The sequence below is a fragment of the Salmo trutta genome, chromosome 40 (genome assembly GCF_901001165.1).
Source record: "Salmo trutta chromosome 40, fSalTru1.1, whole genome shotgun sequence".
Classification (NCBI taxonomy): Eukaryota; Metazoa; Chordata; class Actinopteri; order Salmoniformes; family Salmonidae; genus Salmo; species Salmo trutta.
The window spans coordinates 3,534,934-3,553,574 of record NC_042996.1 but is presented as its reverse complement, the minus strand read 5'-3'; the positions used below and the strand labels follow the sequence as shown (position 1 = coordinate 3,553,574).

Sequence of the window (18,641 nt, the reverse complement as noted above, 5' to 3'; positions counted from 1 at the left end):
TGTGTCGAAAGCGTTCCACAGGGATGCTGGCCCATCTTGACTCTAATGCTTCCTACAGTTGTGTGTGATTGTCTGGATGTCCTTTGGGTGGTGGGCCATTCTTGATACACAAGGGAAACTGTTGGCCGTGACAAACCCAGCAGCGTTGCAGTTGTTGACACATTCAAACCAGTGCGCCTGGCACCTACTATCATACCCCGTTCAATAGCACTTCAATCTTATGTCTTGCCCATTCACCCTCTGAATGGCACACATACACAATCATTTTACATTTACATTTTAGTCATTTAGCAGACGCTCTTATCCAGAGCGACTTACAGTAGTGAATGCATACATTTCATACTTTTTTTTGTGCTGGACCCACGTGGGAATCGAACCCACAACCCTGGTGTTGCAAACACCATGCTCTACCAAGTGAGCTACAGGGAAGCCCCACAATCCATGTTCTTTAACCTGTCTCCCCCTTCATCTACACTGATTGAAGTGGATTTAACAGGTATCATAGCTTTCAGCTGGTCAGTCATGGGAAGAGGTGCTCCTGATGTTTTATACACTGTTTAAATGCACTCAACAGGAAAAAGTCAACTTGGCGTATCGATCGCGTCTTACCTTTTTGAATAACTCTGCTATCTTGCAACTCTGTAAGTCTTGTTAAACAGTCACCAAGGCTCGAGCCCAGTACCACACTTTCATAAAGGTTGCAACGTTTATTTAATGAGGGGGGGAGTGTTGATTGTGTGCCCACGAGTGGTGGTATGGAGTTAGACCTCTTGGCTGTCTCTAAATCAAGGCCTAGTCGCGTGTGTGCTGATTGCAGTATGGTCAAGGTTGAGCCTCCTACACTGCTCTATGCAAGTTATAAATATTCATACTCCTGCGCCCACACACTGGCTGGCCCGGCCTAATAGCCTGCTTAAAGATGACTAGGGAGAGAGAGGTGTAAGATGAGTGGAGCGGTATAAAACGCCTGCCAACGCATAATGGCTTCCCTGGTCTTCATCATCAAATGGGAAGTGATCAGTTATTCTTGGGATTAAATTACAGGCGAAGGTGGGGGAGGTTTTGCACGAGACAGCGGCTACGAGGGTAGTTTTTCTTTTTGAAGGTGTTGAAAACAGTGCGTCTGCAACGTGGTGGTGAGGCGTGCAGAAGTGGTAATGTTGCAGATTATGCCCTCTATGCGGGTCACGGGGTTAATGAAACGTCTGATGAGAAACGCAGTTTGCCTCCCGTCTATCTCCCTTTGCCAAGAAAGAGCTCCTTTCTAGTTGGTTTTTTTCTCATCGGGGTTTAGGGGGTGATGGGGAAAAAATCTAAAAAATGAGTTTTTAATCTCTTTTAACATTTCCATGTCCTACTCAGGATTGACACGGGGGCTCTGTTGATCTTGAATTGTCAATCACCCCTGCCTAGCCGATGGAGTGCCCGAAGGACCCTTGACATGTTTATCCTATCAGAACCTATTCTACGGCTGACTCCCTTTTCCTCGGAGTAGGGAAGTACGGGGAGAACATGGAGTATGATGATGATGATGAGGGTTGTAATCGCAGACCTACGCAGTTTGGTCCATGGTCTTCACAAAATTGTGTAAGACCACCAGAACTGTTGAGTCAGGCCAAACGCTACATAACATCCAATGATAATGTAAGTGTAGTCTGGGGAGGCTGTAAAATGGATTCCAGTCAAGACCGATAACACAGGTTTATTTCTCTGTAGTCTTCCAACACTCTCAGCCTGCTTCAGATAATGTGTTGGTTGCTGTCAGCAGTTAGCTCTACAGCTAGTGTTTCTGATGTATTCTTGGTGACAGTTGTGCTGGGCCTACTCACTTTCAGGATCAATTGAAGTGATTGCAGTCATTTGTTTACCATGTTTTCAAACTTTCTCGACTGATTTAGCATCATCAAAATCAAATGATATTTTATTGGTCAAGAACATATTTAGCAGATGTTATTGCGGGTGTAGCGAAATGCTTGTGTTCCAAGCTACAACAATGCAGTAATATCTAACAATACACACATCTAAAAGAATGGAATTAAGAAATATATGCTTATCAGATTGCGCAATGTCGGAGTGGCATTGACTAACATACAGTAGAAAAGAATACAGTATATACATATGAGATGAGGAAAGCAGTATGTAAACGAGAGACTAGTGTTCCATTATTAAGTGACCAGTGATTCTATGTATATAGGGCAGCAGCCTCTAAGGTGCAGGGTTGAGTAACCAGGTGGTAGCCGGCTAGTGGTGGCTATTTAACAGTCTGATGGCCTTGAGATAGGAAAAACAGCTTCTGTCTCCCAGTCCCAGCTTTGCACCTGTACTGACCTCGCCTTCTGGATGATAGCAGGGTGAACAGGCCGTGGCTCGGGTGGTTGATGTCCTTGATGATATTTTTTGCCTTCCTGTGACATTGGGTGCTGTAGGTGTCCTGGAGGGCAGGTAGTTTGCCCCCGGTGATGTGTTGGGAAGACCACACCATCCTCTAGAGAGCCCTGCAGTTGACCATTTCAGATGGTCAGTGATGTGTACGCTGAGGAATGCACTATTTGCCGCATGGTTTTTGCACAACATGACAACATTCCCTTTGCATTCTCTCTCCAAGTTTCTACAGACGGCTCTCTGTCTACCCGCCTTTACGCTCTCATTCTGTTCTCTGAAATTAGGTTGGAGAGAGGGGGAGAACAGGAGGGAGAGGAAGGGAAAGAGATGTAAGGAGAAACAAAGGGGAAGGAGAGACAGAAAGAGAGGCAGAGAGAAGGAGAAAATGAGAGAGCGGGAGAAATAGGATTGACCTTACTTGCAGCAGGCTGGGACTCCAGAGTACTACCTGTGGAGCTCTCTTCTGTTTTAAGAACCGTATCTTTAATTCACTTATCAAATATCAGCTTCCCGGAGAGATGATACATGGAGGGGCCCCTAACCCCGGCATCCATTACCCTCAACCCACTGTTTGATTAATGCCTTGCCCGCAGAGAAATATGGTATTGAGCCCGGGCATCGTCACGGTAACAAGAAGCTATCTATTCTTGGCCTTGATGAGAAGTGGCAGTATAAGGTACTTAGTTCCTCCTTTTGACACTTTCTTTTGGAAGGATTCTAGCCTCTGTTTTTATTGATGCGACAATCAGTAGAGGGCACAGGAAAGACAGGAGGGGAGGCTGTAGACACCTTCGTTGATACTCAAAGGGAACATAAAAGTTCCCATTGACTTAAGGCCCCATTAGAATTATTGTGACAGAGCTGCAATGGCATGCTTGTCTATTTTAATGTGTCAATCCGGTCTGAGATAATGACTCACCTGAAGCAAGGAGGGGTCATAGTAATGAGTCAGGTTGACTATTATGCACTATTTAGCTAACACAGGGAAGGACACCTGCCTGGGCTCTGTTAGCCTGAGAGTTTAATTAACTCAGAGACTGAGACTACTGCACTCCTAGGGGGGTACTCCGGGCGCGCGCGCACACACACACACACACACACACACACACACACACACACACACACACAGACGGAAGCGCCATGCCAAGGACATCTCTCAAGTGAAGCTGACTGAACCACAGATCCAGGGAATTGAAGAGAGAGGCTTCATGCCTCATTTTCCTCCCTCCTCCCTCCTACACTCATCCCTCTATCCCTGTCTGTTCCCCTCCCTCTCTCTTTCCTCTATCCCCCCATTAGAGGGGATTTTTATTTTACGTCCTATCCTTCTCAGGACCAAAGGGGGGGGGGGGGTATCCAGCAGACTAGAAGCTGGGCTGTAACAAGCTCCAGTCACAAACCGTCTCCAAGGGCTTTCCTGCTCTGCTCTAGAGTGTGTTAGAGATTATAGGTGTTCCACTTGTTCAGCAAAGGAGTGTAAGCCAGCCAGCCAAATTCGGTGTGTGTGTGTGTGTGTGTGTGTGTGTGTGTGTGTGTGTGTGTGTGTGTGTGTGTGTGTGTGTGTGTGTCCTTCACCGTTACACTGCGACCGGGTCTACCTGGTAATAACAGGCTCTCTGACAATGGCGATTATCCCATCTCTCTGTAATGCGTCAGTCTCACTTGAGTCATCTGTACGCACACACCCCTCTCTCTCTCTCCCAGCACTGCAGTGTTGCTGCTGCACCGACACACCGCATGGCACTTCTGCCTTCAGAGCACGTCTTGGCCTCTTAGCTCGCCCCACGTCTTACTTTCATGCTTAATTACCTGCCAAGATAGGACCAAGAAGACACACGGTCAAACACGCCATGACGCCAGTAACATAAATACAAGGAGATTGGGGGAAAAGTAAAGCTATAAAAAATGTGTGGGGAGGTTGTGTGTGAGTATGTGATGAGGTTTTAATAGCGCACCACCAATCACCTGCGTGGCAGATCTAACCCTCTCTTCTGGCTGTGTAGCCCTCCTCTCTTCTGGCTGTGTAGCCCTCCTCTCTTCTGGCTGTGTAGCCCTCCTCTCTTCTGGCTAATATCTTCTGGCTGTATAGCTCTCCTCTAATATCTTCTGGCTAGAGGCCAGTCCCACCTCACTACCCTCACAGTACACACACCATTTTACATTTTTTACATTTTACATTATAGTCATTTAGCAGACGCTCTTAAACAGAGCGACTTACAGTAGTGAATGCATACATTTCATACATTTTTTTTCCTCCGTACTGGTCCCCCGTGGGAATCGAACCCAAACCCTGGCGTTGCAAACACCATGCTCTACCAACTGAGCCACACGGGACCAGTTTTATTGCCCACAGCTAGTCAACATACGCATGGTAAACAGGCACATCATACAGTACATGTCACACACATACACACACTGGTCCACAGTGCCTCACCCTGGCCTGTCTGTCTCTCTCCTATAGTTGATGAAGAGGAGCTGAGGAAGAAGATCACAGAGGATCTGCAGAAAGGCCTGTTGAAGGAGAGGGCGAAGGCTGAGCAGGAGCTGCAAGCATGGTGAGACACACACACACACACGTCCCTATGAACCTCCATGGTTAAACACCACCACATCAGCCTTACCTGTCCACTGTAGTACAGTAACTGTCCTCGAACAGCCTCATACAAAGCAATGCAGTAGGTGTTAGAATGTATCCTGTCTAAGCCCCACCCCTGACCTTAGCCCTTCCATTAACCTCTATGGGACTGAGCCACACCCTCTACTTCTCTGATTGGTCCTTTGGTTTGTTGCGTTCTTTGAAGGGTTGTGAAGCGAACGGTAATTTACCAAAGTTACTGGAATCTTCAGTAATTTTGGTCATTAACAGAAAATCTATGGCAATCGCATCATCTTTTTGGTAATTTATATTTGAATAATAAAGAAATGTATTCATTTTTTTGTCTATTGCCCATGAGTTTCTATGTGGAAACAGCGTTGATTCAACCAGTGTTTTCCCAGTGGGTATGGCTCAAGAGAAAATCCCCTAATTAATGAAAAACGCATATAACCAACAATGACATTATTTTAAATTACAACTGCAACTCTTCCAACTAGTGACGGTTTTCACAACTGCCACCAGTTTGACAGCAAAACATTGTCAATGAATACATATTGACTTAGTCAAATATTTATCAAGGGTATTTCATGCTGTGCAGTGCCTTGAGAAAGTATTCACACTCCTTGACTTTTTCCACATTTTGTTGTGTTGGAGCCTGATTTTGAAATGGATTAAATTGAGATGTGTTGTCACTGGCCTACACATAATACCCCATTTCAAATTGGAATTATGTTTTTCGAGAATTTTACAAATTTAATAAGAAATGAAAATCTGACATGTCTTGAGTCAATAAGTATTCAACCCCTTTGTTATGGCAGGCCTTAATACGTTCAGTAGCATACATTTGTTTAACAATTCACCTAATAAGTTGCATGGACTCACTCTGTGTGTAATAATATTGTTTAACATGATTTTTGAATGACTACCTCATCTCTGTAACCCACACACAATTATCTGTAAGGTCCCTCAGTCGAGCAGTGAATTACAAACACACATTCAGCCACAAAGACCAGGGAGGTTTTCCAATGACTTGCAAAGAAGGGCACCTGTTGGTCAATGGGTAAAATAAGCAAATTAGACATTGAATATCCCTTTGAGCATGGTGAAGTTATTAATTACACTTTGGATGCTGTGCCAATACACTAAGTCACAACAAAGATACAGACTCCTTCCTAACTCAGAAAGGAAACCGCTCCGGGATTTCACCATGACGCCAATGGTGACTTTAAAACAGTTGCATAGTTTAATGGCTGTGATAAAAACTGGGGTTGGATCAACAACATTGTAGTTACTCCACAAGACTAGCCTTATTGACAGAGTGAAAAGAAGGAAGCTTGTACAGAATAAAAATATTCCAAAACATGCATCCGAAGTAATACTGCAATAAATGTGGCAAAGCAATTCAATTGTTTTCCTGAATACAAAGTGTTATATTTGAGGCAAATCTAATATAACACATTACTGAGTACCACTCTCCATATTTTCAAGCATAGTGGTGGCTGCATCATGCTATGGGTATTCTTTTGGGACTGGAGAGTTTTTCAGGATAAAAAAGAAACGTAACCTAGTTCAGTTTGTTTTTCACCAGACACTGGGAGATGAATTCACCTTTCAGCAGGACAATAACCTGAAACACAAGTCCAAATCTGCGCTAACGTTGCTTACCAAGAAGACAGTGAATGTTCCTGATTGGCTGAGTTAGTTTTTACTTTTTTTGACCAATTTGACAGAGCTTGAAGAATTTTGAAAATGATAATGGGAAAATGTTGCACATTCCAGGTGTGGCATGCTCTTAGACTTACCCAGAAAGACTCACAGCTGTAATTGCTGCCAAAGGTGATTCTAACATGGTTGAGTACTTATATAATCAAGATGCAGTATTTTAGTGTTTTACTTTTCATATAATTATTATTATTTTTTACAAATGTGAGAATTTTTCTTTGATTTTAGAGTATTTGGTCTAGATCATTGACGACAAATGGCAATTAAATCCATTTTAATCTCACTTTGGAACACAACAAACTGTGGAAAAAGTCATTGGGTGTGAATACTTTCTGAATATACTGTATAGTTTCCTGATTCCAAAAGAAAGGGAGAGAAAGCACACTTTTGCAGAAACCTCCTGCCAATTCTGTATTCCATTAATAGTAAAAAAGGTCAGATTCATCCCTTCTCCCTTCTCCCACATGTTTTCAATCTATTTATCTTCCGAAGCACATCAGCGTTTATTTCGTCCCCCTTACCTCCTATCCTTTTTTTGGGGCTCAATTAATCATGTCTGGGAGAGGGCGCCATCGAGATGTAATTTCCTGGGTGCTGAGTGGGTGATCTATTAGCCAGCCTTGATGAGGCATCGTGGCTTCCTTCCCAGCGCCTTCCCCACTTCTCGTCTGCATCCCAAATGGCTCCCTATTCACTATATAGTGCACTACTTTTGACCAGGACCCATGGGTGTAGCCATTGCACTCTGGTCAAAAGTAGTGCACTATGGAGGAAATAGGGTGCCATTTGGGGTGCAAAACTCCCTTTTCCTCCCCTCTTCGCCACAATGGAGCAGGTGCATGTCCCATCAAGTCTGATAAACACATCATTCCCCTCTAATGGTACTGGATGGGCTCCAAAGACCTACCAGTGAATGACTAAGTCGTTTAGCCTAGCGCTTAATGTAGCTGCTATTACAGTATGGATGGGAAATGCCCCTATGGAGTGAATGGGAGGCGCTAGCATTAGGCTATGGCTATTAAGGTTTTTTGAGGTATGTTTAAGGGAGGCTATTCACAGGAACAAAGATCATTGTTTAGTTTTTGAGTTGTTTTGTCTTTTATTGACGTAAATGTGTGTTGCGTATGGACCTCTATTCAGAGAAGTAAACGTACTGTACCAATTTGAGTGTAAATTGTGGCCTGCAATTAATTCTGTTCATTATGATGGTGATGTCGCTGTGGGCTCGCTCAGACTGCCTCAAGACCTCCACTTATTTGGTTTACTTCTTCACTGTATTAGGTGCTTTTTGTTACTTTTTATGAACAACGGTCATTCAAAATTAAAAAGCAATCATCTGTAAGCTGTTTGCCAGCACGCATGCTCTCCAACGATGTGTGTGTGTGTGTGTGTGTCCCTCTTAATATCGTGGAGTAAACATTAGTAAAACAGCTTTACGGGTCATCTTTCCAGTCGGGCCCAGGCACTAACCTGGACAAATTGCTATTGATAAAGAAATGTATTTCCTGTCAGCCATAATAAAATAGAATTTAGAACGAGCATCTGTCTTGGTTTATATGGCTTTGTTGGCTGAAGCAACAGGGATTGGACGAGGTAGTGCCTGTCGCATCTCCCAGGGTTGAGTCCCAAATGGCACCCTATTCCGTATATAGTGCACTTCTTTTGACCAGGGCCCATAGGGTTCTGGTAACATTTAGTGCACTATATAGGGAATAGGGTGCCATTTGGGAAGCAACACCATTAAAGGAAAGTACGGGGCTTTATTGACCATGATGCTGTGCTGCTTGGATGGACAGAATCAATATTTCCCTTAATGTCGTGTCCCCACCAAGTTCTCTCCTCTCTGACTTTTTTTATGTTTGTGTTTTCATTTGGCTTTAGTAGAGCCAACGAGTCGTGGGAGTGAGACTTGGAGAAGATAATCCACTATAAGATGTTTAACTCCCTTTGCTGTGTGACTCGCTCATGCTTAGGCCTGCCACATCTCCCAGGGCTGAGTCCAAAGTGGCACCCTATTCCCTATATAGTGCACTACTTTTGACCTATAAGATGTTTAACTCACTTTGATGTGGGACTCACTCATGTTTAGGCCTGAAGACATTGTGTGAATGTTCACTTTTCAAAATGGTGGAGGGGGAAGAGGTGGTTGATGCAAATGGCCAGCATACAGTTTGGAACAGAGTGTCTCCAGGATGTTGGATGTGGATTTTCAGCAACTGTAGCTGTTAACAGATGGGCCTAACATGCTGACCACACCGCCTGCATTGCAAAATACATTTACACGTTATTCAATCATTTCATCCTAATTGCTCACGAGCGCCAACGAGCGTGTGCGTAGCCAGGCACTAAAATAGAACTTGGTTCTAATTTGGACGTGTGACACGCTGCAAGTCCCGTCTCTCCCATCTCCTCATTGGTTTTTAGGAGCATATACACACGTGAGTGATTGAAAGATGGTCCACACTCAGTCCATTTGGCGGTGGTAATGCACCTTAAAGTTGGTTGCCAACCACCATATAAAATCCATAGAAGAAGAATGAAGGAGATAAACAAACTAGGTTTCCCCTTTTTATCTGTAGATAATTGTCAGAGTAGAGAACACATGGTTTTATGTGACTGACTCAACATGGGTCAGACTTCTGCAAAGATCCAGCAAAAACAGAAAAGCACCATGTGCATTTGAAATAAAATAACAACCCGACGTTTATCTCCCAGGACAGATTATCAAGCAACAGCAACCTAGCTAAATGTCCATGAATGTTTCATGTGTTTCGACCTCTCCCCGAATTAATATATATATACAGTGGGGGAAAAAAGTATTTGATCCCCTGCTGATTTTGTACGTTTGCCCATGACAAAGAAAGGATCAGTCTCTAATTTTAATGGTAGGTTTATTTGAACAGTGAGAGACAGAATAACAACAAAAATATCCAGAAAAACGCATGTCAGAAATGTTATAAATTGATTTGCATTTTAATGAGGGAAATAAGTATTTGACCCCCTCTCAATCAGAAAGATTTCTGGCTCCTAGGTGTCTTTTATACAGGTAACGAGCTGAGATTAGGAGCACACTCTTAAAGGGAGTGCTCCTAACCGCAGCTTATTACCTGTAAAAAAGACACCTGTCCACAGAAGCAATCAATCAATCAGATTCCAAACTCTCCACCATGGCCAAGACCAAAGAGCTCTCCAAGGATGTCAGGGACAAGATTGTAGACCTACACAAGGCTGGAATGGGCTACAAGACCATTGCCAAGCAGCTTGGTGAGAAGGTGACAACATTTGGTGCGATTATTCGCAAATGGAAGAAACGCAAAAGAACTGTCAATATCCCTCGGCCTGGGGCTCCATGCAAGATCTCACCTCGTGGAGTTGCAATGATCATGAGAACGGTGAGGAATCAGCCCAGAACTACACGGGAGGATCTTGTCAATGATCTCAAGGCAACTGGGACCATAGTCACCAAGAAAACAATTGGTAACACACTACGCCGTGAAGGACTGAAATCCTGCAGCGCCCGCAAGGTCCCCCTGCTCAAGAAAGCACATATACATGCCCGTCTGAAGTTTGCCAATGAACATCTGAATGACTCAGAGGACAACTGGTGAAAGTGTTGTGGTCAGATGAGACCAAAATGGAGCTCTTTGACATCAACTCAACGCGCCGTGTTTGGAGGAGGAGGAATGCTGCCTATGACCCCAAGAACACCATCTCCACCGTCAAACATGGAGGTGTCAACATTATGCTTTGGGGGTGTTTTTCTGCTAAGGGGACAGGACAACTTCACCGCATCAAAGGGACGATGGACGGGGCCATGTACCGTCAAATCTTGGGTGAGAACCTCCTTCCCTCAACCAGGGCATTGAAAATGGGTCGTGGATGGGTATTCCAGCATGACAATGACCCAAAACACACGGCCAAGGCAACAAAGGAGTGGCTTAAGAAGAAGCACATTAAGGTCCTGGAGTGGCCTTGCCAGTCTCCAGACCTTAATCCCATAGAAAATCTGTGGAGGGAGCTGAAGGTTCGAGTTGCCAAACGTCAGCCTCAACCTTAATGATTTGGAGAAGATCTGCAAAGAGGAGTGGGACAAAATCCCTCCTGAGATGTGCGCAAACCTGGTGGCCAACTACAAGAAACGTCTGACCTCTGTGATTGCCAACAAGGGTTTTGCCACCAAGTACTAAGTCATGTTTTGCAGAGGGGTCAAATACTTATGTCCCTCATTAAAATGCATATCATTTTATAACATTTTTGATATGGTTTTTCTGGATTTTTTTGTTGTTATTCTGTCTCTCACTGTTCAAATAAACCTACTATTAAAATTATAGACTGATAATTTCTTTGTAAGTGGGCAAACGTACAAAATCAGCAAGGGATCAAATACTTTTTTCCCCCACTGTATATATTTTTTTAACCTGCGTGTCATGAAGGTGTCTGGTGGGGATAGACAAAATTAACACGTGCGGTGGCACTCGCAGACGCACGCGCAGAGCTGGTTTGGTCTGCATTTAAGGTCTTTGAGTTGGTAGGTGAATGGTACAGTAGGTTAACTCTACTCTGTACGGTCTGAGTTGGAAGGTGAATGGTACAGTAGGTTAACTCTACTCTGTAAGGTCTGAGTTGGTAGGTGAATGGTACAGTAGGTTAACTCTACTCTGTAAGGTCTGAGTTGGTAGGTGAATGGTACAGTAGGTTAACTCTCCCCTTTAAGGTCTGAGTTGGTAGGTGAATCGTAGGTTAACTCTACTCTGTAAGGTCTGAGTTGGAAGGTGAATGGTACAGTAGGTTAACTCTACTCTGTAAGGTCTGAGTTGGTAGGTGAATGGTACAGTAGGTTAACTCTACTCTGTAAGGTCTGAGTTGGTAGGTGAATGGTACAGTAGGTTAACTCTCCCCTTTAAGGTCTGAGTTGGTAGGTGAATCGTAGGTTAACTCTACTCTGTAAGGTCTGAGTTGGAAGGTGAATGGTACAGTAGGTTAACTCTACTCTGTAAGGTCTGAGTTGGAAGGTGAATGGTTCAGTAGGTTAACTCTACTCTGTACGGTCTGAGTTGGAAGGTGAATGGTACAGTAGGTTAACTCTACTCTGTAAGGTCTGAGTTGGAAGGTGAATGGTTCAGTAGTTTAACTCTACTCTGTACGGTCTGAGTTGGAAGGTGAATCGTAGGTTAAGTCTACTCTGTACGGTCTGAGTTGGAAGGTGAATCGTAGGTTAAGTCTACTCTGTACGGTCTGAGTTGGAAGGTGAATGGTACAGTAGGTTAACTCTACTCTGTAAGGTCTGAGTTGGTAGGTGAATGGTACAGTAGGTTAACTCTACTCTGTAAGGTCTGAGTTGGAAGGTGAATGGTACAGTAGGTTAACTTTCTACTCTGAGGCATTGGCCTTTTCTCCTCTCCAGGATTTCAAATCTTCCTTCTCTGCTAATTTTTCATCCTTAATATGTCATGACTGTTTTTTCTTTTTTTTTCTTCTTTCTATCATAGAAAACTCAATTCATTTGAATTTATTGGGGAAAAGGTCCACTGTTATCTTTTAATTGAGAGAGAGATGACGGCACAGAAGGCTTTTTCACAGGTTCGCCATCAAAGGTAATTGAACTGCGATGGTGTTTAGCAGACTACTTGTGATCAGGAACCTGTGCTGTAATAGAGGTGTCATGACCAGCTAGCCTAAGATTGGATTGTTTTAAACTTAACTGGTAGTGTTGACTGTAGTAAAAACTGAAGAGTCAAGGTGTGGAGTTATGAATGAATTGACCGTTGGTCAAAACCATAGTGTGAAGCTGTCACAGGCATTTAGTGACCTATGAACTTACCTGGGTCTCACTTTGCAGTAGTTCACTCATTCCCTCCTCTATCATTCCTGTCGTGTGTGTGTGTGTGTGTGTGTGTGTGTGTGTGTGTGTGTGTGTGTGTGTGTGTGTGTGTGTGTGTGTGTGTGTGTTAGGGTTGTATCCAGATGTCCATACCATACCAGGGTATACAGTATTACCGGAAGTGCACAAAACAATTTAGGCAACAGGGAACTTGATCCTGAAGGGGATTGAATGTCTCTGTTGTAACCAAGAAGCATTGATCTTGACATCTAGCCACTTAGCTAGCAAGTTAGCAAACTAAATCCATAGCTGGAGTCCTGAGCTGGACATCATTTATTTGACACCTTTAAGATTTCTTATAGTTAGTCCGCTGCATCACTATAAGTTAAGTATAAGGCACTTAGTCTCAGTGCAAGAGGCGTCACTACAGTCCCTGGTTCGAATCCAGGCTGTATCACATCCGTCCGTGATTGGGAGTCCCATAGGGCGGCGCACAATTGGCCCAGCGTCGTTCGGGTTTGGCCGGGGTAGGCCGTCACTAGAAGTTGTTCTTAACTGACTTGTCTAGTTAATTTATTTTATTGAACCTTTATTTAAATAAGCAGTGGCGTAGCACGCACCCCCACAGCCCCTGTGAGTTGCCTCAACAACAAAAAAATGATACTGTATTGAAGATCATGCCGTCATACATTTTTTTTTAAACCCACTGTATACGGTATATCGCCCAAGCCTAGTGTGTGTGTTTGGTGTCACCACTGAGCTGGCCAGATGGTGCCATGCTTCATTAAATTTAGAGATCTGCAGTGAAACTGCTACTGCTGCTTACAACCTCTGTTAGAACACACAACCAATACAGAAGAACCCCCAAAATTGGCTTCAGGAATAACTCTCTCACACACACACACACACACACACACACACACACACACACACACACACACACACACACACACACACACACACACACACACACACACACACACACACACACACACACACACAGTCCCTCTCTCATTCTCACACACAAATACACACACAGAATATGTGTGGAGGGTTCATTTGCGGGCGGCCCTATCTCATTTAAGGCGGGGTGGCTGCAGGGAGCAGATTTTCTGAAGACTCCTCTGAGAGGCGTCAGAGTAGAAAGGCTGCAGAGTGAAAGAAATATGCAGTACTCATCTCGCTCTCGACCTCATATTCTCTCTCTCTCTCTCTCTCTCTCGACTTCTATCCTCTATATTTACCTCTTTTATTCTCTCTTGACTTCTATCCTCTATATTTACCTCTTCTATTCTCTCTCTTGACTTCTATCCTCTATATTTACCTCTTCTATTCTCTCTCTTGACTTCTATCCTCTATATTTACCTCTTCTATTCTCTCTCTTGACTTCTATCCTCTATATTTACCTCTTCTATTCTCTCTCTTGACTTCTATCCTCTATATTTACCTCTTCTATTCTCTCGACCTCCTAGCCTCTATTTACCTCTACTCTCCTCTTCCTCTCAAATACCACACAGCTCTTATCTCTTTCTCCTCTCTGTCCCTCTTCTCCTCTGCTTTGTCAGCACTCACTGCTGTGCCCTCTGATTGGGGTTGACCTGTGGTGGCCCCTAAGCACTGTGGGAGAAAAAAGAGGCTCAGTGAGGATGCCACTCAGACTGATACTCAGACAGGGACAGACAGACACAGGTCTCACTTCTCAGGTTGTTCCTGTCACCAACGGGCATGCTTACGTTGAATTAAGTGGGACACAGGGGTGAGCACAGGTGTCACTGTGATGTGTGGTGACTGTGGCAGTAGGTGTGTCTGAGTGCCACTGTGTTTAACACCAGAACCACTAGAGCAGTCATTTGGACTGCTTAAACAATGGTATTATACTGAATATAAGTGTTGATATGACAGCAATCAAATAGTCAATTATTGTCAGCTTGTGCTTACATGGTATGAGTCTTCAGGCATTGGCATCAGTTGGGGCATGCCCATGTCACATAAACAATGAAAGCTGGTTAGTGGGTTGCAGATGTTTTTTGCTTGAGATGTAAGATCAGCAAAAAAAGAAACGTCCCTTTTTCAGGACCCTGTCTTTCAAATATAATTCGTAAAAATTCAAATAACTTCACAAATCTTTATTGTAAAGGGTTTAAACATTTGTTTCCCATGCTTGTTCAATGAACCATAAACAATTAATGAACATGCACCTGTGCAACAGTCCTTAAGACACTAACAGCTTACAGACGGTAGGCAATTAAGGTCACAGTTATGAAAATGTAGGACACTAAAGAGGCCTTTCTACTCACCCTGAAAAACACCAAAAGAAAGATGCCCAGGGTCCCTGCTCATCTGCGTTAATGTGCCTTAGGCATGCTGCAAGGAGGCATGAGGACTGCAGATGTGTCCAGGGCAATAAATTGCAATGTCCGTACTGTGAGACACCTAAGACCGCGCTACAGGGAGACAGGACGGACAGCTGTAACAAAACCTGCACAGGATCGGTACATCCGAACATCACACCTGTGGGACAGGTACAGGATGGCAACAACAACTGCCCGAGTTACACCAGGAACGCACAATCCCTCCATCAGTGCTCAGACTGTCCACAATAGGCTGAGAGAGGCTGGACTGAGGGCTTGTAGGCCTGTTGTAAGGCAGGTCCTCACCAGACATCACCGGCAACAATGTCGCCTATGGGCACAAACCACCATCGCTGGACCAGACAGGACTGGCAAAAAGTGCTCTTCACTGACGAGTTGCGGTTTTGTCTCACCAGGGGTGATGGTCGGATTTGCGTTTATCGTCGAAGGAATGAGCGTTACACCGAGGCCTGTACTCTGGAGCAGGATCGATTTGGAGGTGGAGGGTCCATCATAGTCTAGGGCAGTGTGTCACAGCATCATCGGACTGAGCTTGTAGTCATTGCAGGCAATCTCAGCGCTGTGCGTTACAGGGAAGACATCCTCCTCCCTCATGTGGTACCCTTCCTGCAGGCTCATCCTGACATGGCCTTCCAGCATCACAATGCCACCAGCCATACTGCTCGTTCTGTGTGTGATTTCCTGCAAGACAGGAATGTCAGTGTTCTGCCATGGCCAGCGAAGAGCTCGGATCTCATTTCTGGGACCTGTTGGATTGGAGGGTGAGGGCTAGAGCCACCCCCCCCCCCCCCCCCCCCCAGAAATATCCGGAAACTTGCAGGTGCCTTGGTGGAAGAGTGGGGTAACATCTCACAGCAAGAACTGGCAAATCTTGTACAGTCCGTGAGGAAGAGATGCACTGCAGTACTTAATGCAGCTGGTGGCCACAACAGATACTGACTTACTTTTGGTGTTGACCCCCCCCCCCTTTGTTCAGGGACACATTATTCCATTTCTGTTAGTCACATGTCTGGCGGAATTTGTTCAGTGTATGTCTGTTGTTGAATTTTATGTTCATAGAAATATTAACCATGTTAAGTTTGCTGAAAATAAATGCAGTTGACAGTGAGAGGATGTTTCTTTTTTTGCTGAGTTTATTACTCTGCCATTTTTAATGTCCTGACCCCCTCCGGCTTGACTTTTCCTAAATAAGTCAATCACACACTGTCATTCTTAGAATCTTAATATTAATCTGTTTTAGGAGGGAATGTAATTTTTTTGAAAGGTTTTCCTACGTTGCCCCTCCCGACAGTTGAATTGAAGGTGCTGTGGTCCGTTGATAATCACGCTGATAATTTCCACGAAACTGAACCGGTTAAACTATATCGACACTAATTTCACAGATACAACAACAGATTAAATAAATGAAGTAAAAGTATGATGAGGGAGAAAGGTTGAGTTGATGAGTGAGGGGAAGAGGATGCATAATTAGGCCTAGGTCATCATCATTGTGAATGAAGAACAGGGCGGGTCATTCTATTGATCTATTCTAATTACAATCTCTATATGTTATATACTCTATCAGTCCACTGAATCCAAGCACTTTTATCAGTCTACTCTGGTCTACTTGTAATACACAGTGTGAGCGTCTGTAATTTACAATGGCAAGAAGACCAAGACGAATGGGATGTACATGCTGCGTTAGCTCTGCTACGAGATCTGAATGAAAACGACTCGGATGGTGGGGAAGAAATGCATATCCTGGCATCTCTGCTGATTTATTCTGATCCTCAGCCGTAACAGTATGCACTGAGCAGGTGCCTGCGCCTCCACCAAATGAAACGGTGAGACAGGAGAGAGGAAATGATAGAACAAGCTGGTGACAATGCTACGGGCCGATTAGCAGCACAAAATGTCATCACTGAGAGAGCAGGCCCTACATCTCAGCAACACACACTCACCAGCTTTCCTTGTTTGTGACATGGACACGCTCCAACTGATGCCGTTACGTGAAGATGCACACCATGTAAGCACAAGCTGACAATAATTTACTATTTTTGACTGCTGTCAAATCGACACTTCTATTCATTGTAATACCATTGTTGAATTTGTGCAGATTTTCACTATTTATCAAGGCCACTTTGTGCTTTATAATGTGGCTACTGATGTTTTCATAATTTGACCGTTGGTCTTGTTGACTGTGCATCTTGGAAGTTGGGGTATTTTTATTTTGCCCTTGTAAAAATGATATGTTAGGGTGTTCCAGCACTAGGGTTGCAAAGGGTCGGAAACTTTCCGGTAAATTTCTGGAATTTTTCCGAACATTTTCCATGGGAAGTTAAGCCTGGGAATTTTGGGAATTTTGCTTAAATTAATCAAAAAAGTTAGCTTATAACAGTGAACCTTTTTTTTGTGGGATACACATAAGGCAATTCTAGGTCTTGTGGCATATTTTGGTTAAACTATCCCCAATTCAATGGAATTGCAACCCTCTGCATGCACAGTGCATTCTTCATCACATGTACAGCTGATTCTCAAGATCTTGCATACTAATGAGATGCTATTGAGCCCACACTACTACACTGTCTGAGCCAAGGGCTACATGCTTTCTGGTAAGTTTTGATTACAATACTGGGTGGGGTGAATATATTTTATATGACACACATCATTTTTTGTTAACTAGTAAATAGTAGCCAACAGCAAAGTGTGTTTAAATAATTTCTAACTTGTTAACAGTTTCTGCTAGTTAGTTTTTGCTACCAGGTGGGTTTTAGCTTGCTATTTCCATACATGTTTCATTTGAAAAACATTTATCTTACAAAGATGTTTGTTTTAATTTTACCTTTATTTAACTAGGCAAGTCAGTTAAGAACAAATTCTTATTTACAATGACGGCCTGGGAACAGTGCCTTGTTCAGGGGCAGAACAACAGATTTATTACCTTGTCAGCTCGGATTCGACATTGCAACCTTTCAGTAACTGGCGCAACGCTCTAACCACTAGGCTACCTGGCGCCCCATGTTTAATCTAACTTCTTATCTATTTATCTGTACATGGAATTGTATTTGGGTTTTTTTACTCATTTTTTTTCTAATCTTTACAGGAAAATGCCATGAGCACTATCTGATGTGTGGAGACATTTCACTGCAGCTAATGTTGAAGGAAAAGCTGTGTACATTTGCAAATACTGTGCCAAATAATATGTGAAGAATGCAACAAAGATGCAGAACCATCTGGCCAAGTGCATAAAGTTCCCTCAGCGCTCACAACAAATAAGCTCTGACAAAAGTCACTCTACTTCTATTCGAGGTGAAAATGACGAATCAGACACCTTATCGATAGCAACAGCTCATGGTCCTCCTGGAATCGGACGTTTTTTTGACTCAATGGTGGAACATAGTCAGAGAAATGCTGATGAATGTCTTGCTCGAGCTGTGTATGCAACTGGTTCACCTCTGATGCTCACAGGCAATGACCTTGGACCACAGAAGGTATTTGTAAATCAAATCAAATCAAATTTATTTATATAGACCTTCGTATATCAGCTGAAATCTCAAAGTGCTGTACAGAAACCCAGCCTAAAACCCCAAACAGCAAGCAATGCATGTGAAAGAAGCACGGTGGCTAGGAAAAACTCCCTAGGAAAAACTCCTGAGAAAGGCCAAAAACCTAGGAAGAAACCTAGAGAGGAACCAGGCTATGAGGGGTGGCCAGTCCTCTTCTGGCTGTGCCGGGTGGATATTATAACAGAACATGGTCAAGATGTTAA

The 18,641-nt window shown here is 43.7% G+C and overlaps 1 protein-coding gene and 1 long non-coding RNA gene across 7 annotated transcripts in view; both read left to right on the top strand.

The window, feature by feature from the left end:
• chchd3a (coiled-coil-helix-coiled-coil-helix domain containing 3a) overlaps window positions 1-18,641 on the top strand; it is a 104,101-nt gene that overhangs the window by 6,029 nt on the left and 79,431 nt on the right. For all 6 annotated transcript variants that reach the window (XM_029742561.1, XM_029742559.1, XM_029742558.1 and 3 more), the window contains one exon: window positions 4,844-4,937. In XM_029742561.1, coding sequence (XP_029598421.1) covers window positions 4,844-4,937 — 94 coding nt within the window. The remainder of the gene's footprint in view (window positions 1-4,843; window positions 4,938-18,641) is intronic.
• Window positions 11,101-12,712, top strand: LOC115180459 (uncharacterized). The gene is made up of 2 exons (XR_003873079.1): window positions 11,101-11,570; window positions 11,664-12,712. It is a non-coding gene; the product is annotated as an uncharacterized LOC115180459 (long non-coding RNA).